This window comes from Numenius arquata, chromosome 7 (assembly GCF_964106895.1).
Source record: "Numenius arquata chromosome 7, bNumArq3.hap1.1, whole genome shotgun sequence".
Classification (NCBI taxonomy): Eukaryota; Metazoa; Chordata; class Aves; order Charadriiformes; family Scolopacidae; genus Numenius; species Numenius arquata.
The window spans coordinates 55603903-55626163 of record NC_133582.1 but is presented as its reverse complement, the minus strand read 5'-3'; the positions used below and the strand labels follow the sequence as shown (position 1 = coordinate 55626163).

Sequence of the window (22261 nt, the reverse complement as noted above, 5' to 3'; positions counted from 1 at the left end):
TTACAAAAAAATATTCTGGAGCTTTGGAAAAATTCTTTAAAATTCAATGTTTCTCATTGGACACATTCCACACTTATGACGTGTGAGGTCTAGAATAATATATGCTTCCGAAAACAATAGAATGGAAACATTCATGAGAATGGGGAGGCAGGCTTTCCTGCTAACTGAATTGTGAACCAAAATGGATGAGAACAATGTGCAATTCATAACGACCGTCATAAACTCTAATTTACATTAATGTGCACTCATTTTGCCTACAATAGAACTTTATAACTTGCTCCATCTTGCTTTAACCAATACATCCCTGTTGCAAGCAGTAGCAGGTTAGGACATGAAGCGCTTTAGAGTTTTGGTTGTTGTGACATATGTAGGTAGGAGCCTCAAGGTGACAAAATGAAATGATGGAGTCTTAAGAGTAAGAGGAGAATTTGGGATTATTTAAGATATAGCCTGTTTATAAGTAAACCTTAAAATACCCCTTCTTTAGGGGAATGCTGTCTAGGATTGTCTGAGGGAGGCTGATGCCTAATGCATAAGCTGGAAAAGACACCACACACCTCTGTACTTATTATCCCTGCTGTTATGAGATGTTTAATCCCCATTCAGAGCTAGCAGGGAGTGAGCAGGGGAAGGGAGCTAAATCTCTTTCTGCAAGGCAAAGAAAGGAAGGCAGAGAATAAGTGGTGAAGCCTGGCTGAGTGCGTGGACTGTATTGCAGATACACGTTTCACATGAGATGAAAGATGCCTGGTAGAGTTAAGGGAAATGGTAGAGATGAGACAGCTTTGTAGAAAGGAGGAGCAAGAAAGGAGGAAAAAAGGAGGGGAAATGGAGTTAGTGAAGAAGAAGGTGGAATAATTGGGAGGGGGAATAACGAAAATAATATGAGGTGATTCATGTGTGCCTCAAGTTTCATTTAAACCAGCCGTTTATTCCTTGCAGGGAAATAAATGTTATGGAAATACAAATTGGCACCTAACGCAGTTTAGATATAAGTTTGCCCTGCTACCTCGACATCACTGAATTCCTACAACACATTAAATTCACCCTTGCAGATGCCACTTTACTATTAATCTCTTCCGATGGTGGATAGATTTAGCATTTTACTGCATAATAAGGAATTTCTCGATTTGCAGGTGCATGAAGGCACTCAAACTTTAGTTTACTGATGTGTTGATCATATGCCAACGTACCTTCTGGAACAGTGTGTAGGAAAAGAAAATTATAAATGATGAGAATATAAAGTAAATAAATATAAAGTAAATATAGAAGAAGGCACGAAGTACCAATACAAATGAATGCATATTTATTGGTTGTAGTGCTTTTTGGATCCCAAAGAATTTTACAAATGCTACACATTGAATTTGTGTATAATGGTGACACACACGATGTGGCAGCTGTACCCAAGCCCACTATATAAGCATAACTTGTATATGTTTTGAGAGAACTTCCTTTAAAGTGGTAAGCGGATCTCGTAACTCGTAGTGGTAGTTTTCAGACCTAGTATAAAATATATATATGCACACAAAATGCTTTAAATAGCCTGATTTAAACTCAGTGCTGCTCATCAGTGTAGTATCTGAAAGTAGACTTTCACATACATTTTGTTATTATTATTTTAGAAAATAGTTACTGGTTTCTTATGCCTAATTTTGTTTTCTTTTTAGAGCCATATTGGATGGCGTAAAGAAGCAAAGCGACTGCTTCTCGTGATGACAGATCAAACTTCCCATCTGGCCCTTGATAGTAAATTAGCGGGGATCGTAATTCCCCATGACGGAAACTGTCATTTGAAAGATAATGTGTACATCAAAGCTACGAGTATGGTAAGGTATATGTCATAGATTCTGTCTTCAGTGTTTACACTTTAAGCAGTCTAAAACTGCTTAAAGGAGGTTTTTAGATTGCTGTCAAAGCATTGTTTTTATTTCAGTTATTAGAATAGTATTTTTCCAGATAGGCAAGTTGTGAAATGAAGAATCAATCACCTGGAAATATTGACATTCTTTTTGTCTGGGATAAAGTATTTTGGAGTGTGAGGCAACAATGCATAGCAGAGGAGGATATGTTGCTGGTTTTGGTGTGGTTTTTTGTCCATCTCATAAAAAATCACACATATTTTGTAAAAAAATCTAAGTAGGAAGTGTCTGGTGTGATATTTTGCACAAGAAGTAGCTGGTAATATGTAAGAATTGCACAATCCTGCTTATAAAGCAAAGGTAGTGGGCATGGTTTATGGTCAGAAGATGCACAGATGCATTGATTGAAAAGGCTTGGTAAGAGCAAAACAGAAGACATACAACAGCAATGAGCTGATTCAACCGTGATGGACTAGAAAATACTCTTGTGCCACAAAGCTTTGCTGTGGTAATGTAGCATTAAATACATTTGAATCTCACAGTATAAAGCCAATGTGTGGTAATGCATACCTGTGCAAAAAGTTGCATCAAATCCACTATAGGAAAATAATATGCACCCAGCAGATATTTTTACCTTTCAAAATAATTTCTTCAAGAATGTATAAAGTAGTCATGAGTGACTGGAGAAAGGAATTTTTTTTCCTAAGATTTGTAGGTTTTATTTGCTTTGGCTACTTCCTTAAATAAATATGAATTTGTTTATTTAAGAAACATGAATCACTACTTAATAGCCATGTAATCACCAGAAAAGAGGAATATGGACTGTGGTATCATTAGAGCACATTCCAGTTTTATTCTCAGTGCTGCCTACACTTAGTTAAAGCATATAGCCTGTGTTCAAGCCAGCAAGGTGCTAGTGAAGTCGGTAAGGGCTATGTTTAAGTTAGGCTAGACCTGAATTCAGTCCCAGCAACTGGTGTTTAGGAGGATGCTGGGCCAGCAGGAAGCGGCCACCGTATGGTGTGTGATCACGGAATACAGGAGGTTTCTGGGAATTGGTGAGTGTTCAGGACCTTGCTGAGCGGAGGAGGGAGCTAAGCGTGTGCTAACAGGAAGGTTGTTTGAATTTCTGATTATCTGATGTTCTTGCATTCATATACTCCCTCGGTCACCTCTTGGATATTCCCTTACAGATGTCAGGATTGTTTATTTCCCTCTAGCCAGTCAGTTCAGTTTCGGTATTTCTACAGTGTCCATGGGATAAAAACAACCCCTTCCTTTATTCTACTTAAAGCAAATAAAACTGAAAATTTCCTTTCCCAAAGCAGAGCATGCTTACAGGTTATGGTGTCCCTATCCCTATTTTTCTTTCTTCCCCCTCCCCCTGCCTCCCCAGTTTCTGTGCTATAAATGAGAGGAATTTTGCTCTGCTTATTAACAATTACTGAAGGTACAAATCTTATCCTGGTGTTCAGGATTCCTTTGGTAATAAAGATATTGTCTTTCTCAAAAAAAAAAAAAAAAGAAAAAACAAACTATATTTATTTTCTGTCCAACTTGAGAAATTAACTTCTGTTTCAGCTGCAAAACCTCACCAATATAAAATACAGACAAAATTAATTAATCTCTTTCTAAGGAACTATGACAGATTGATGGCTGACTGAAGGAAGTGTTTTCTGGATTCCGGGCTGAAAGATGATGATTCTACTGTCCCATATAGAATAAGAAATCTCCGTGGTTATTGCTGTTGATGCCTTTTGTGAAATGAGGTAGTCTTTTTAGCCAGCCAAATGAAATGACCTTGAAAGATGCTTGGATCTGTGGTGCCACGTTTTGGCCCATGTGTTTTCTGGCTACTAGCCCATATCTTTTCCAACCATGGGCAAATTCTTGTATGCCCACGTGTAATAGTGGGCATGCATTTAGTAAAAGAAAAGGGGTAGAATGGAATTTTTTTTTTTTTTCTGGAGTAGATTTTACACGATAACACAATAGTGTCTGTAAAGGTAGGTGTACTGGTTTCCTGCTTTTTTTTTCATCTCAGTGATGTATAGCCTGTGATTATTTTAGTCATAGAGATCCATAAAGAAACTTCAAATGAACAAGTAAAATCAGGGAGGGAAGACTATTTCATATTTAAATGAAACGTCATGAAAGGCTGTCAGCTTTTTAAAAAATACATCATGTGAAACATATTTTTGCTTTTTTTTTTCCTTATCAATGCAATTTTTTTGTGCTATGCTAAATGGAAGAGCTGTCTGCAATCACATTGTTTTCCTACTTTGATTCCTGTCTTCTGGTACTCTTGAGAAGATTGCGTTTTGGCATATATTTATTTCCTCCTTGTGCCAGTTAAGAGGACTTTGCTTTATTTATTGGCAGAAGCTTAACCTTTAGATCAGAAGCGTTTCCAGTTAGTCACTTTTCTGCCTTTTCCTTTCTAACTTTTGCTAAGCAGTCATGCAGAGGTCAGCAAAAAAGCATAAGACAGGAATGAAATCTAGTCCATTTTAATTAGATCTGTGCTTGGTTAACTCCCTTACTGAAATACTTACCATCTGTATTAGTTATCTTCTCAGCTTAACACAGTAGGTTAAAATAATAAAATGAATGATGTAATTGGAACAAGAAAGATGATCTTAAATGAATGTACATTTGCCTGAGCAGTAGTGGGAAGAGATAAGATAAAAATACATAAAGTACAGCAAGGTTTTTACAGCAAGCAAAATGAGGCTCCGTGAGTGACCAACCGTTCTTTATGCCATCTCTTTACACGCTTAAAATGAAAAAGACGGTGTGGGTCTGTTGATGCTTTTTTTTTTTAAAGTCTCTTCTAATAAAAAGAAAACTTTTCTTTCTAATCTGAAGTGAGACTTTAATGTACTACTAACCAAGCTGGACACTGGTGAGTTAGAGCTGACAAGTATACTTGTAAGCAGACTAGGTAGTTGGGGATCTAGTCCCTGCAACCCTTGCACATCTATGCATGTCGTCTCTTGCCTTCAGTAAGCTCCATCTGAATAAGCTTTTGTTTAATGAGGGCTGTTTCTGATACCACTGATCCCAGAGTTTTGCCCTTTGTTGCAGAGATGTTGAAGGGCCACTATGATGGAATCCATGTCGTGTTAAGCAGAAGGCTGGCTTATTTGACCACTATCTCATGATGTCTCAACACTGCCCCCGTCTTTCACACATTTATAGTGCAGGAGGTATTTACAGAATGTCTGGCTTCACTCGCCAGTGTCCTGGGACCACTTGGTGTGTCTGTGATCTGCCAGCCAGTTGTATGTGGCTTGTACAGCATGATGGAGGCCCCACCACTGTGGTCTGTGGTCATGGAGAAGGCAGGAGGCTGTAGGAATGTGTTGCAGGCTAGTGAGAGTGGCAACAAAGCCACTGCTGCTGGGGTTCACCCACAACAGCTACGTAGTGGGTATGGATGCTCACTGGACCCTCGTGTATGGCACACTCCCCAGCTGCATCTGTAAGAAGGTCCATTTATTACTACCTTCCATCACTTATCTTAAGGAATATAATCTCTTACCAAAGGGTAGAAAAATTGAGAGAGGCACGGACCCTGGCTGAGATCAAACTGCAGCAAGAAACTTCTTTGTTCTTTCCACACGAGGCTCCTTATAATGGTGCAATATGGTGGAATATATGGTGAAATATATGATGGATTTTGCCCCCTTGCATAACTTTGTCTCAGCTGTCTTGGCATTCAGATTACTGTTGGGAGAGAGGTGACTTGCTGGTTGCCTTGAGTAACAAGTGGCACTCTGGGGAGAAATGAATGGTGCAGGAAAACAGAGTGTGTTTGTGAAAGAGAGCAGCAATATGGGTCAGATGGTGAAAAATATCAGGAAAAGAAAGACAACAGAAGTATATGGGGGAAAGAGGTTGAAGGACCTGACATAAGTGGAGATGTCCAGATGAAATCTCTGCAAGGGGAAACACAGGCCAAGACCTCTATCCCTTCTCTGTGTTTATTCATTAATTTTAAGAGTTGAATTTACTTCTTGAGAAGTATTCACAGATGTACGGTAAATAAACAGTGACTTTCAGATACAGTTGGTTTTAGAGTACTGGAGCTGGAGGGATCTCACATAGCCCAGGTTTACAAAGCCCACTGGGACCACAGAGACACCCTTGTGCTTCCCCAGATCTTGGGTGAGGGGATAGCAACACACCTCTTGTTCTCGAATCCACGTCAGATCTCTCAATGAGAAGTGTAGAAGGGCAGGTCACTGGCAGAGGACATGCCATCACAGGCACTTCACCAAATAGAGCAGTGTCATTACTGGGGACAGACGTGAAACTCGTGCTACCTTCTGCAAGCACAAGTGTGGTTAAGAAACCGTAGCAGGTCATCATGGTGAGGACTGGAAGCATCACTCCTGAGATAGGTCTTGGACACACAGAGGAGAAAGCTGTCAGCCCTAAGTAAGACGTGTACAGCATACTGGCATTGCTACAACCTGACCCAGTGGCTGCATGTAGCTGATATATCTGATCCCTGGTGCCAAAATACACATTTCCGAGAAACAAACCTTTAATTACTTGCCTTGCTGTTCCCAAAAGCAGAACTTATCTTGGTGTCCTTATATTGTACTTTTTCCCTGACTTTTGCACAAGAACCCAGTCATTTTCAGGAATCTTGTTATTCTTCTAGATGGACCGTGGACGAGATCATATCTGGACTTCTTAAGCAACAGACTCAAACCAGCAAAATAGTACTATATGACTTAGTCCTCCCACTGTGCAGCACCCTGCATAGCTGGCAACAGATAAACCCATCACAGTCTTTTTTTTTTTTTTCATGATCTTTTTATTTGATTGGTCCTGCTTTCTTTTGGATGTAGGCCTAGCATTGCTCTGTACATTTAGAAATAAGGATTGGGACGGTTTTGGAATCCTGTGTTGTGTCATATGTGAAATATAAGGTTTTTCCCTACTAATCTCCAGTCTTCTCTTTTCTGTTGTATTTTGCAGGAGCATCCATCTCTTGGGCAGCTCTCTGAAAAATTGATTGACAATAACATCAATGTTATTTTTGCAGTTCAAGGAAGCCAGTTCCATTGGTATAAAGTAGGTTAGAAACCTGATTTCTTTTTCCCATTTTGAAAGCTCAATATTTATATTGAAAATTAAAACTGTGCATAAATGGTTTTATTTCTCATAGGATCTGTTACCTCTGTTGCCTGGTACTGTTGCAAGACAGATAGAATCACAAGCAGCAAATCTCAATGATTTGGTGGTAGAAGCCTATCAGGTATGATGACAGCGACAATGTTGTATGCCGTATTTGTACAGGGGTTTTTCACCTTTCATAGCCTGAAGTTGGAATATCCAGGATCTTGTCTTCTATCTGAAGTCCACGAGGATAAGTTCCCTATTTTTCTGAATGTCCAGGTCGGTGGGTGACACTGTCCCATGATAGTTCTCAAATTCCTAGGCTTTTGGGGTCTCAAAGCTAAGAGGTGGCACTTTTTCCTTTCTAAGGATGCTTCTAAATATGCTGTTTGTTGCTCTGCACCTCTTGCCATGTAACTTCAAAAGAAATGTCTGGCTTAATTGAGTTTTGGCATCTCAGATCTTTAGTTACACACCAGACACCACTGTCTAGGTACCATATAATTTCTGAGCATAAAGATAGGGCAGTATCTAGAGAGTTTTACAGCATAATTCTTAGAAAAAGGACAACAGGTGGGAGTTTAGAAGGAAGTAGTTTGACAACAGTAGATATTGTGGAAAGCAGGATTTACACTGCACAAAGCAGTGTAATGACTCAAGGTTTTGAGGCGTGGCAGTGAAGAAGAGTTTTGATAGGGATTTGGGAGAGAACAGTGGAAATGGCTTTATGAACTCTTTCCTGGAGTTCTCAACTGAAAGTAATAGTATGGGAAAGAGCATAAAGTCATTTTCCACAAATGATTGACAGGGAATGGCAGCCTGAAAGTGGAAATTGGCATCTTGATAGTGAATGAAAGATAGCCTGGTAAAAGGAGGCATGAACGGCTTTGAAAATGAAGCCAAGTAATGTACATTTGATGTACCAGGGCACGGGGAGCCCATAAAGCAGCATCAAAATTAACGTGATGGTTGAATGCTGTTAAGGTGGGCAAGTTACACAAACATGCAAGTTCTAAATGTTGAGAAATCAGTTACAAACTATATGCAAGATACCAAACTGTATCACATTATTTTTAATCAGTTGGACATGGGAGGCTGAAATTATCCATTGCACTAGGTTAACCATCTAAATCGGGCTATTTGCTTTCAGAAAATTTGCTATAATGAAGAGTCCTATGTCTGTTCCTAGTCAATAGAGTGGGTTTGTGCACATTTTCCTCACTGTCATGTTGGAAACATTGTGCAGAAGGCAAAGACATTCAAAAGCAGAGGAGATTAGGTGTGATCAAATTGCAGTGGAGTTCTCACCGATACTGTATTTTCTCTTATAAAATCAAGAAATCTCATTTTGAATATGGAGGTTTGCAGGAAATTGCTGGCAAAAAATTTTGAAGATCATAGTCCCTTTTTTATGCCACTTTTACACTGTCCATCCTAAATTGTATCCCAGTTTTTAGAGCACAGTGGAGGGCAAACATTCAAGGAGAGGAAACAAAAATGTACAAAATAATGATTTAGTTCAATGGATGATTCTGTGGGACTTTCCTGCTCCAGCCACCCCCAGTTTACTCTTGCCTTATTTTCATTTTTTACACGGTATCTTCCTTCCCATCCTAAACTTCATTGGATTTGATGCTTCGAGATTTTTATCATACTTTTAGGGGCTTGTAATATACAAACACACGGTGAACAGGGCTTGAATGTTTTGCTTTCTTGAAAGCAAAAGTACTTAGATAAGAAAATAAATTTAATGTTGATGTTTGATGACAGTGGGCCTCTTGCACTCTTGTTCTAGGCAGGGAAACCTTAGGCTTAGTTGTGGAAAACCCTGGCTGAAAATCCCTGGCTAAAAAGCCAAAGATGAGTCACTAATTTTCAAAAAAGTTACTAGGATAAACATGTATTCAGATTCATGTAATTAAATTTCCATTTGTAGCAGTAAAAATATCCTACTGAACTAATTTTTTTAATACTAATATGCCAGGAATTTTAGTAATCTCTTTGTGCAATTTTCAGCTTGTCGGTCTGTACAGCTTTAAAAATTTTTTAAAAGGTCAAGAAGCAATATTCCTTCTTGGAAGGAAGAAAGATTTTAGAGCATACTGTAAATACAAGTTACAAAGTAGCTGGCTTTTTCATTATTTTATATCATAAAAAACCCTAATGGGAATCAACCAGTTGTTGACTTATAAAGTCCTATCTGACCCAAATATACCAGTAAGAATAATCCCACCAGCCTTTAGATCACCCTAAGGTTTGTTCAGAGAAAACTTTTCCAAGACAGATGCAAAATATCAGAATTTTATAAAGTGTCAAATCAATTATGAACCTTTTCTGCTGGATAACAATAGTTGTATGTATGTTTACTGTTTCATTTTAAACGTGGCTAAAAGGCAGTGTAGTCTCTCAAACAATAAGCAGGTTTTGTTGTGTGTGGTTGTTAGAGTAGATTTTCAAATTGTGAAAAAATACAGTCTCAAAACCAATTTAGAAAAGCTGAAAACGTTTTTATCTGGAAAACGTAATCCTCTTTATCAGAATTACCAGTTCACTGGTTGTGTATATTTGGAATGTAATCGGGTCTTTATATGGGAAACAATGCTTTAATTCATTCCTTTATTCACACAGACAAGCTTTCTTCATTTTCAGTCAGACATAGTAGCCACACTTGGTGTTAGTCACATTATATGTTGGGATGCAATGCCACTAAAACTTGTTTTCTGGTTACAGAAACTAATCTCTGAAGTGAGAATTCAAGTCGATAACCAGATCCAAGGTCTTCATTTCAATATTACTGCAATCTGTCCTGATGGAAGCAAAAAAACCGGCATGGAAGGATGTAAAAATGTGGGATATAATGAAGAAGTATGTTGATAGTTCTTGTTCTTCAAGGAAGTGGAATACTTGGGTTTTTGTTTGGTTGGGTTTCAATGGTGTGAAATCTTCTAGGGATTTACTTAAACTGAAAATGGGTTTATGTGATTAATGACCACAGACTCTCTATTATTCTCTGGTTTTATTTTTCCTGAATCTTATTTTAATTCTCACTAATCTCATGGAACTAGGGCTCAAAGCTTTTCCTGAAAGCTAATGTCCATTAAACTCTCCTCCTTTGTCCTCCACTGGGCACAATGGCCACGTTCATTGTGATGAAATCTGTACGTAAAGGGGTTGAAAGATAATCACCCAGTTGAAAAGAATCACTGGAATTTGTGTTTCTTGGGTCTGCACTAGACGCCACCTTTCCCTCTCCTTGCTCTAGTAGTCTTCATGCACAATCAGGGTTGTGGATAATTAGTTTATTTTATAAATCAAATTAATAAAATGATTATCCCCATTTGGATTGGTGCCACCTACTGAATGAAATGGACTCTAAAACTGGAGCATCATGCACCATGAAAACGCGGGGGAAGAAGTCTGGCGAATATGAGGACCATGGTTTTCTTCCCAGAACAACTCTGTGCCTTGATATATTTATTTAATTGCTTGGACTAGTAGAGTAATTCATTTAGCTTGCCAGGAAGAGGTCTGTGTTTCTGGAGTGCAGGGTCAAGGAGTTCTTTCCTTCTTGACATGTGCATACGTCTCAGCTGGTGTGATTTTACTTGTGTCTGTGTGTAGAAATAGCAAAGCAAATCAGTAGATTAAATGTGTGAATTTTAAATATGTTCATTTAGATGCATTTTGTGCTCGTGTGAATTCTGTCTATACACCCTGCTGTGATTAGCTTCTACAGTTTAAGGGAGGTTTTCTATGTTTTTCTTAACTCATCTCTTCTCCAGTGTTGTTCCCTGTGCATGTCATAAGAAGTAGGACTGGAATTTGTTCTGTTTAATGAAAAGAAAAATATTTATATCTGTTTCTTTTTAATAAAAAGCCAAGCCAGTTGATTATAAAAGATTGCATGTGGTCCTAAACCTCTGCTGCTGTTGAAAATGAGCCATCCTCAAGAGATTCATTTATTTTAACCGTAAATCCTCCTTTCAGTATTTGTTTACAGGCAAAATGCTTTTTCTTAATTCTCACATTCCTTTTATTGTCTAATCCTTCTTCCTTCCTTTTCTTACCAAAACACAAAGTGTGTTATATTCTGGAAGAGTCCTATGGTCTCTTCAGGGTGCAAAGCTAATGTAGGCTATTAGCAAGTGTCAGTGCTCACGGTGTATTATTTAGTTGCAATACATTTAATCTTTCTGCTGCTGGGTTCAGACCTATCACATTTCACGACTCGTACTCAAGACATAATTTGTCCTTCCATCCCATCTCCCTGCCGTTCCTCCAGTAGTGTATTGTACGTGGAGATAATGTTTTCTAGCGGGGCTCTGTCTTGAATGAAAAGCACATTCTCTAGCTGCAGCCTGTCCTCCCCATGTGATACGCACCTGCCATGTGAATTAATTAGTGCATGGCCACACTTTTGCCCCGTAACCAAAGGGAAGAAGTTTCATGCACAGAGAGTGTAGGCAACCAAGGGGGTTACGTGTGTAGTGGCACATTTAAGAAACAAGAAGAAAAACAAGGGGCGAGACAAAGTCTGTGTGCCCCCTCAATACAACGTTAAGAAGCACATGCTTCTGCACAGCATTCTTCTCCCCTTGTCCGTGTAGGCAGCCGCAGCCCCACTCGCCACAAAGCCACCATTGTCCCCAAGGGCTCTGCTATTCTCGTGTGGGGGCGCAGCAGGAGGGGGAGACAGCCATGAGAAATGAATGGTCTTAGTCTTTGCGGGTAGTTTCCACCTCGTATATAATCAGTTTCTTAGGGATTCTCTTTTTTTTTCTTTTGTTTTTTGTTCTGTTTGGAAATCTTTGGTGATAAAGAGTAATTTGCTTCTCTTGGGCTCTTTTCTCACCTTTCCTCTTGGTTATTTTTTCTCTGTGAGGAGGCGAGGAGGAGCTGTTTTCTGTCAGCAGGCTATTGCCTTAGTGAGAATACCCTGTCAGTAGCCTACCGGTCAAAAAAAAAAACCAAAAAGCAATCGTGAAATACAAGATGTCTATCCAGTGAAAGTATCACAGATGTCAGAGCTGTCAAAGAGTTTTGGTAGTGGCTGATACAAACTCTGGCAGTCATCTAATCACCGAAATGATCCAGAGTTCTGTGCCAGGGCTCTGGAAAGCCATGGGGGCTGCTGCGGCAGTGGGCATTGCTGGGATGAGGACCTGGGGCACGGTGGTGATGGCCATGACGTGGCCAGGAGTTGGGCGCTAGGTCCACTCTGAAGCAGCGCTTGGTTTGCCCAGGACCACAGCAAGAGCAGCAAGACTCTCTTGCTCCATTCCTGTTGTGAGAACTGAGAAAAATAAACTGATACTAAGGCGTGAGACATTTCTGTGTTTTAGTAGGAGTAGGTAGGGCCATCCAAAAATCCTCTGTAGTTTCTATTTGCACAGACTATTTCTGCAGCAAGAACATTCATTATAGGTTACTTTTATGAAGAGTATTTCTGTTTCTGTATTGTCTTGCTCAATCCAGTCCCAATTCTCATCTGAGTATTTCTATAACAGAATGTACTCATTACATAAGATCAGGAGGACGATGATGGTAATTCTGTTGCTATTTAATTTGTATTAAACTTGTCTTATGCAGCTATGCCTTCTTAACATGACACGTAGACTGCTGTCAGTCTTCTATTGTTAGGATTTAAACTGTATTTGTGATGCCTGTCATTTCTAATATATCATATTTGACAAATGGCCACTGTGTATTTTATTATTAGCTAGTGCATATTCATATGCAATGTAAGATTCTGCTTTATTTATGTGTTAAAAAAATTAAGCAATTTATAGGAAATTATAATGATGTAAAATCTATCTTTATTTCTTCTTAGGTACTTTTCAATGTATCAGTTACAATGACAGGGTGTGATACGACTGGAGGAAGAAAATATGCAATACTTAAGCCTATTGGTTTCAATGAAACCGCCATCGTTAACGTGGAGCAAAGCTGTGCCTGTCAGTCTGGAGACAGCGCAAAGCACAAAAGAGTATGGGCTGATGAAACTTCTTCTGATGGCAAACAGTCCCATTGCCGGGACAATAATTGTAGCTCTAATAAAGACACGCTTCCTTCAGAGAGGTGCAGACGACACCAGGACCAGCCCATCTGCAGCGGTCAAGGGAGTTGCATAGATGGAAAATGTTTCTGCTACAAAAGCAAGCTGGGCAAGGTGTATGGCAAGTACTGTGAAATGGATGATTTTTCCTGCCCGTATCACCAGGGAAACCTATGTTCTGGTAAGCTGTGGAGTTTATGTCTGAGTTTGGTTTTCATTTGGGTTTGGTTTGGTTTGGTTTTATGAAGCTTATATACATGATGCAGCTGAAAACAATGATACAAGGCTGTCAAGTACAAGAATTGTGTGTTCAGAATTAGTGTGTGAAATATCCAGAACAGCCTGATAGGAATTCACGCTCCTGGGCTTTCTTCACCACAAAGGTATGCGCTGTCTTCTGAACTTCAGCACTGCTTTTTAGGGGATTTATTGAGTTTTTTCTAAGTTTAACTATTTTAAGATTTGAATCTCAAACTTCTCCAGAGGTAATGATGCTGATATTTTGGATAAAACAGTAACATTATTTGAGAAAGTAAGTTGATACATTTCAGTCTAATGGGAATATGAGATACTAAGAGACTAGCAGGAATTGCAACTTCCAGATGAGATTCCAATTTCGTAACACCCTAAATCAGTCTGTGAGAGATACAGCGAAACATGATTTCAAATACTGATATATATGCTAATACAGTTCCGAACACCTACTCCAAAAAGGAGAATGGAATTGAAACATAAACAGGGAGAGTTGTTAGAAATTCTTATTCTTATGCTGCCCTACTTTATGTTTTTTTAAAGAAAATTGCATATGAACAAAATACAAAACATGTACTTTTGAGTTACTAAGGAAAAATGAGATTGAATCAGTATCATTACTGAATCTCTACCAGAATATTTTTGTCCCCTCAGAAGTAATTAAATATTTTAAAATCCGCACTGCTGTCCTGCATTAAGTACACTGAACAATAAGTGAATTGAGGGACCATTTTTTTCAACTTTAGTTGGATAAATTTAGACTACTATGGACTTCAGTAGACTTCTTTTGGTTTTGCTCAGCTGATGGCTGTGAAGTTTATGTAAAATGAAGAGAAATAATTTCACCCAGTCATTTAAATACTTCATTCCAACACAAAGAATTAAGGTTCATCTTCTCACTCCTCTTCCCTTCCCCCAACCAAATTTTCAAATTTACTATTACCCTAAGCAGACCTTTCAAACTTATAAGCTCCTAAAGCCTAGATGTGGTGCCCTGATCGGCAGAGGAGACAGGGAGATCTTTGTCTCCCTGTTGTGTTGGAGACCTTCCCACGTGATAGAGTCCTGCCCTATGGTACCACAAGGGGAACCTGCCACCTGGGGCCATGGCTGAGCTCTGTGCCTCCTCATGGAGTATTTTCCAGTGCAGAGCCTTGCTCTGAGATGTCCTACAATCCACTGTCCTATGATCCACTCTCCTATGATCCATTTTGCCCGGCCCAGGTGAAAAAAAGGCCCAGGCTGTACCTTGGCCTCTCTCCCATTTAGGGGATCCCATCTGTGAGATGGGACTGTCTTCCTGCAGCTACTCTGTGGATCCCTGGAGCACGAGAGGGCCATCACAGTTTGTGTGAAACTTGGGTACTGCTGAAGCATAGTTGAGGAGACCTCATGAGATTTGCCTGTGCGTTACGCGCTTTCTATTTCTATATTTCCTAAAGATGCTTTCCCATGCTGTAATACTGTGGCGAGACATTATCAGCATGTCAGTTGTACAGCTGCCTAAATGTGCTACAACATGGAAAACATATGGATTTTGCCTTAAAGTTCCCACTGCTTTGCCTTGAAAATTGTAAAGGCCACCAGAGGTTCTTCACTGCCTTTGAATCCTTGAGACTATGTGTTTGAAGTTCTTATTAAACAACCTACAGTTCATACCCACCTGCCCAGCTCAGTCATCTGTCCTTTAGAAAGGCGGAAAAGCAGCACTACGACACGTGCTTCCGAAAAGAAAAGAAAAAAAAACCAATCTGGCATGTGCACATGAACTTGATTCTTCTTCCTCCACTGACTCGTGCTGTTTATTTGAGTTGAATGCTTTCTTGCTAAAGAGAAGTTTGTTTAGTTTGCCTGAAGACTCTTTTCCTGGTCGTTGTGTAATTTTTAATCCACGCTGCTTTGATCCAAGGCAATAGGGAAAATTCTAGTGAAACATTTGAGGATAACATCAAGATAGCAGCTTTTGCTCAACTTAACAAGAAACAGCAGCCATAAATATTTATCACAGCTTTAATTTCAGCCCAAATTGTTAACTTAAAAACTAATGAGCAAGCCAAGGTCAATACTAGCTCTGTTTAACATAAAGCACCAGCACTACAAATATATGCTTGCAAAAATTGACTTTCTATGTTTCCATAAAAGCATATGACTGAAGGCTATCTGATTTTGTAGGTAATGGTGAATGTGAAGCCGGTAAATGCAAATGCTTTGCTGGCTGGGAAGGTGACCGATGCCAGTGCTCGTTACAATCAGCAAAGCACTGCCTGAATTCGAAGGGCCAGATTTGCAGCGGAAGAGGAAAATGTGTCTGTGGAAAGTGTGAATGCACAGATCCAAGGAGCTTTGGCCGTTTGTGTGAATATTGCCCAACTTGTAACAAAGCCTGTGAAGAAAACTGGTATGTTTCTTGTACTAGACTTGACTTTTTTAATCTGTGTTACTGAAACAAGGGTAAATATTTCTGCTTGGCTAGATGTGTACTATATTTCTTAGATATTTAGACTGTAGGAAATAGAAACAATTCATACTTGAGACTTTTCTTTGTATAGCTGAAGGATTCACACTGGCAATCAAGAGAATTGCATGTCCATATCTGTGTTCAGCAGTCTGTGTCCAACTTTCAGCCTTCTGAAGTCAAAGGAGGTGTGTCCTATGATTATCTTTTTTTTTTCATATATTTATTAAAAGATGGTTCTTCATATGAAATCTTCTCTGTAGTAAACAAAGCTCATAAATTTTGAGTTTTAAAAACGGACGATAGATCCTACTCTTGAATGCCACCAAGTCCAGTAATATTCTCCAGATTTGTTTTTGCACACTCCTTGTGCTTCTCAGCTGAAAGTAGGAGATGTGGAACGGGAGCGGTACCTGCGCGTTATCACCATCATCGGTCAGCAGAGCAGGTCTTACCCAGAGAACAGCATTCTCCATTACTCACTTTTAAACCACTTGGTCTTTGCTGTGCTAGTTTTAAAGCATGCCATTTTTCCTCACCCACGGAGAGGAAGGGACAGCGTGGAGGTCGAAATGAGCAGCCCAAGGAGGAGAGAAGATAGACCAAGCTGTCAGTGGCTGGTGCTGGCTTAAAGAGTCAATGAAGCCCTGCCTTTGGGCATGGCTCTTCTATACCCTCCTGTCAGCACATGTAATCTCTGCATCCCACTGTGGATAGGGAGGGTGAGAGATCAGCCTTTAGTTGGAAAGGGAACGTTCATCACAACAGAATTGTTGTTTATTCATATTTGAGTTATAGCTCGTGTGGTGAATACACTGGAGACCCAAGCTGGGCCATGTCTGAAAAGGTGACTTCACTAGATAACATGCAGTTAGCTTTGCTGGCTTACATTTGTTCAATGGCACTGTGAAATGCGTGCCTTTAATAAATTCAGAGGATGGCATAGTTTCGTTAGAAATTCAGTCAGGCCTTTTTCAGGATCACTTGTGATGTCCATCTTCTGCAAAGCTGAAAAGTGGAAATGGCGAGGCTTACAGCGCTGCCTCCCACGGTGCTGCTGACCCTCTGAACTGCCCAGCAGTGGGACCTCACATGGCTTTGCCTTAAGAATTTTTGGGATGCTATGTTTACAAAGCTGTGTTTCCTACACCTATCTTCTCCCTTCAGTCCCAGCCTGTATCCCAATGACATTGATAAATAAAGACTAGGGATGAACTAGAGGCTGACAGCTGAAGGAAGGGTGCTGGAACCTTAGCTACACCCCCTGAAGACCACACATCACAAAATGCAGAGCAAGGGCCGGATGAAGGTGGCTCAAAGCCAAAAGCATGTTTTACTTTACAACTTCTGACCAGTTAGTTCTGAGAAGCATCACAGGGATAAAATGCTGAGAGAGGCATCACGTTTCAGAAAAAAAATAAATAAATGTCGCAATGTTTTTACTAGCAACAGGAAAGCATTATGTGCAAGCGATACGTCAGCAAATCTCTTTAAGGGGAGTGCGGAGAAAGACATGGGTTTTTAATTTAATTTTTATTTTACAGGAATTGTGTTCAGTGCCATCATTCTAACAATGCATCTCAAACTAAACTTGAGCAGTGCACAACCTCATGTGCTTACCTGCTGCATTACATTGATCAAACTTCAGGTATGTGGCGTTTTATAGGTAATTTTAATAAGAGGTGAAAATCTGTTGGGATTAATAATTGAATTCACCACTGTTACAATGTCTTTTAAAAGCATGTCGTATTATTACAATAACAAAGAAAGCAGGGAAAAGAGAAAAATCACTGATAGCTTCAGGGAAAGTGAAAGATAAATAATAACAGGAAATGTGATTGGCAAGCATTGCTAAATCAGATTTCCCAGCTCCTTGAGAAGTCACATTTAATAATAATGAATCCTGTCTGAGCAATGCTTAAAGAAATATTTACAAAAATCTGTTATGGCATCTGTATGTTTTATTACTTTGGATATGCTTACGTTATTTGACACTACCAGAAACAAGGAAGAATGAAGTAGAATGCTTACCTCACATTTAATGTTTCGATATTCCTTTCAAGTATAAAAAACTGCACAGTTATGAGGGCTGTGGAAAAATAACATCTTTTTAAATAGAATCTCATAAAGCTTAATCAGTCCACGCTGCAACAAAAATGGAGGTAAATGGTTACCTTTTGTCACTTCACTTTTTGGTACATTTTTTTATCTTACGGATATTCATAAATGAGAAAACTAACTGTGAATACTTTTCTCTAAACTTTAGCGAGAGCTTGATGTGTGAGAGAGGTTTGCCAGTGAGGAGAGCACTGGACAAAGATTCAAGAAACCACATCTTCTTTCATATTTTGCCAACGATCTGCCCTGTAATCTCGTGAAGATGAAACTGTCTTGGCCCCATACATCTCTAACTATTCTTCCTCTCTATTTCAGCCATAAACTCACCAGCTTACAGAGAATTCATGGTGGCCAACACAGTGAAGCCTTAGTCTTAGTTCTGTAGATTAAAGGAATAATATTTTCACCATTATTTATTGATCTTAATCAGAATTGCCTTTGCATATAGCAACTTCTCCCCTTAACTTACCTTATTTTCCCTTAACTTTTACCAGGCTCCTGTTACATCTTTGCGACATTACTGTGCAGTGGTAGATAGAACAGTGTTTCAGGGATGTGCCTGTACCATATATTAGGCTTTACACTTGTGTTTTCCTTTCGTTGCAGAATGTTTCTCTGGACGAAGCTACTTTAGAGTCTTTTCCATAATCTTTATAGTTACCTTTCTGATCGGGTTGCTTGTTGTCCTTATCATCAGGCAGATAATTCTGCAGGGGAGTAGCAATAAAGTTAAATCTTCAGCTGATTACAGAATATCTGCAACAAAGAAGGTAATTGATTTCAGAGCCATCATATTCAGTAATCTTTTTCTTGCACATAAAAGTTAGCTAATCATTGATAAAAATTGTATGTTCTCCTTCAAGGATAAGATGTTTTTGCCCACTGTTTGTACAAGAACAGTAACATACAGACGTGACAAACCAGAGGAAATAAATATCGACATCAGCAAGTTACGATTAAATGAAACTTTCAAGTGTGAATTCTGAAGACAGTGTGTTTTCTGCAAATGCCTATTTCCATCATGCTCAACTTTTTCAAAGTTACCTTTTGTACTCTGTGGGAGTCTTGACTGTTGCCGTTTGGTTTTGTGTTGTGCATTTTGTTGAATACTGTAACAAAGTGACATGTAAGCATATTCACGTAATGTGACTATGTTTGAAACTCTAGCTGCTGTATTTTTTAATTTTTATTTTTTTTTTTTTCGAAAGAGAAATGTGCGTTACTACTGTTCAGGAACGTTAGTGTTGATGTAGCACTTTAGTGTATTCTAATTTATTTAGTTACGGCCTAGAATGTAGATATGAACCAGTCTGACAAAGCACTGATCTCACTCTACATGTAGCTAGTACTGATGTGCTCTGTGGGAATGGACAAAAACTGTGACTGAAATATTAACATTGCTGTATATTATAGCAATAGATAAAACTATTTGAATGCTCTTAAATAGAGTAAACGGTACTTTTGTAGTTCTCTCAGTTGACTAAATTCCACTGATTTGTCCGGTTTAGCCTCTTAGCTTCTCCTCATTACTTAATAAAAAAGACTGGATTAAATGAGAGCTTAGTTACTGGTGTGGGTGTATAGTTGTGTGTGTGTATGCACACACATACGTGCACACACACAGGTAAATTAGATATCTATAGTTTTTTATACGTTATGATGTCACTTGATAATTTATATCTGATAAAGAGTAATTTTTAGCTTTTTTACTTGTTTCAACATAAATTTATATGTGAATTTTATGGTATTTGGACACTTGATTGGCTACACAAAAGAAGAGGGTTCCTCTGTCAAACAGCATAGTCTTTGTGATGATCACTGCCAACTGACCTCCCTTTTGGAGTCAGCAGCATCAACTCCATTGCAAGCAGATAAATTGCACCAGAGCTGTGTTTGGTTTGCTAGCTACATGTCAGTGTTTTGCCAAATAAGGGTTTTGTTCTTTTTGTACGATGTCAGACGTAAGTCTGATTTTACACACGTGCTCTTTTTTCCCGTGTAAATTAGTTGAGAGGATTAGATTTCATGAGTCCTTACGTAACCACTTCAATTTTTGTGACTGTGCACTGAGAATTGTGTCCAGTGTGATGTGGAAAAGAACCTGCAATTTGGAAGAAGGTGAAGTAAACAGGAGTCTTTTTTCAAGAGAACACATTCATTGACTTCATAAATGTGGAATCAAATTCTGCCTTTAGAAATGGGCAAAACACTTCTAAACACAGCGGGACCAGTATGAGTTTACCTGAGAGCAGAATTTGAGCTACAAGGTCAAGCAGAAGCATTTTCTGACCCCCACACCCGGCTATAGTGCTACGAGACATGTTATTGTTATATGCTAGTTGGGAGAGTCAGCCAATGGTCTGATTTACTAACTTTATGCTGCCGGAACCCTACAAAAATCTGATCAACCTCTAATGCACTAAAATATTGCTGGCAAGAAGAAAAATCATCTCAGAAGACATTATGCAGTGTGTCATTTTAGCAACATTAATTACTGATGCTAAATATTGAATCATAGAATCACAGATTACCAGGTTGGAAGGGACCTCCCAGTCCAACCTCTCATGGCCCAGCACCCTGCCCTGTCATAGAGTTACAGAAACAAAGCAGAACCTTTTTATATGCAGTTTTTAGAAATTACTAAATATTCGTATTCCCTATTCTGTATTGATTCTGTAAATTCCCACTGAAATCTGAGGAGTGCACGTGTAAAAGGAAGGCAGGGTGCAGAAGAAATTATAAGTGTTACGGGAGTGTTCACAGTTTATTGGGTCGTGGATCAAGTGGGATTGAGAAAAATAATATAGAGACAATTGGCCTTCCATTAAACTGCCATAAGAGCTTTAGATTTTAGGGATTGGTTTTAAAAAATATATAAACTGGACTATTAAATGTTTCTAAAGCAGTCCTCAAAGTAGTCCCTGAGCTTTCTACAATATAGGTAAAAGTGTCTCATTTAAAGAAAAGGGGGTTTCCTTACACTGACCCTGATTTTAGTGATAACTTCATTGTAATATCTTAATTATAGATTAATTCTGTAATCTATGAAGTATACCTTAAACTTTCATTTTCTTTTAAAATACGTAGAACTATTTTCCTCTTCTGTAAATTAACAGATTCTAAACCATTGCTTTCAGTGGTATTAACATAAAAGGTCGATAGAAGTTTACCTGCTATTGTCCTTGACACAATTTGTTAGTATTTTTAAGTGAGCAGGAAACAAAGTCTCTGATTATCTGTTTCACTTAACAACACAATAACAACAACAAAAAAATGAAAAGCTCAGTGGAGAGTAGCTGAGTATATTACAAAAGGTGTGATTATATTCTTTAAACAGTGTAATAATTGTTTAATTTTAATTGTTTGTTGAGATGCGTTTCCCATAATGGCCTTTAAGCATTTACTGAAGTGATAGCTAATGTTTTTTTTTTCTTTAGAAATTACTTTTCACTGTTAGAGGGAGTTAAATGATGTGGGTAGGGGATAATGGAGTTGGGTTCTTTGTGGAAGAAAGATTTGAGCTGTAACACCCATCCTCCAGACGTGTCACACTGCTACTACTTTTCTTCTGCGGTGCTGCCTGTGAAGGGGCACGGCCAGTATTTCCTTATCAGACACCTGCCTGAAGGTTTAAAATGCTCTGGTCAAATGGAGCAGGCTCACAGGACAGATTGCACTGTAAGCTGCTTGCTGGCCTGAGGTTAAAAAAAAAGTATTTAAAGAAAAAAAAAAAGTTTTTTAAGGAAAAAAAAAAAAAATAGAAAAAAAAGCTTTTCTTGCATCTCCCTCATGGCTTTGCTGTATTGTGGAGGAGGCTGGTGAAAAAGAATAAGCTGCTGCTAATGTGACAGGTCAAGGCTTTTAGAAGGCCCATGGGGAGCTTATACAGAGCAGGATCCTTGGGAGGAGGCTTTGTTTCTAGGGATGGAATCTATCCATGAGAAACTCTGGCTTTGCTTGGTACTTGTTTCCCTCTGCCTTTGACCATGTTTTTCAGAAGAGCTGCTGCAGGAGATGAATAGCCCAACAAAAGCCTCACTATTTAGGGAGCTGTGTTCCCTCAGCACATGACCTTAAATGAGAAAGCAGCCTGTAATTCACAAGGAATTTCCTCAGTGATTGCAGAAGGATTCCGCTTCCTATAGTGCTTAATATGGGAGATATTAAAGATTAATTAGTTCATATTAGTTTTCAATGTATTGTGCGTCAAAGATGCTCGTAAAGATCAAGGAAAAAATATCTAGCCTCAGAATAGAACGTTCCAAACTTCTTAAATAAAACTTCTTACACTGGGCTTCTTCAAAAAATGAAAAAAAAAAAAGAAGCCAATAATTCGACTGCATGCCTATACCCACAATTATACCAGCAGATATTCTTGCATCTCATTGT

At 38.9% G+C, this 22261-nt stretch overlaps 1 protein-coding gene across 1 annotated transcript in view; it reads left to right on the top strand.

The window, feature by feature from the left end:
• ITGB8 (integrin subunit beta 8) overlaps positions 1-18858 on the top strand; it is a 41224-nt gene extending 22366 nt beyond the window's left edge. Inside the window, exons 6-14 of the mRNA XM_074150609.1 lie at positions 1668-1826; positions 6852-6947; positions 7042-7131; positions 9723-9857; positions 12823-13228; positions 15472-15697; positions 17299-17402; positions 18479-18642; positions 18736-18858. Of these exons, the coding sequence (XP_074006710.1) occupies positions 1668-1826; positions 6852-6947; positions 7042-7131; positions 9723-9857; positions 12823-13228; positions 15472-15697; positions 17299-17402; positions 18479-18642; positions 18736-18858 (1503 nt within the window). The remainder of the gene's footprint in view (positions 1-1667; positions 1827-6851; positions 6948-7041; positions 7132-9722; positions 9858-12822; positions 13229-15471; positions 15698-17298; positions 17403-18478; positions 18643-18735) is intronic.
• Positions 18859-22261: the final 3403 nt, after the last annotated feature.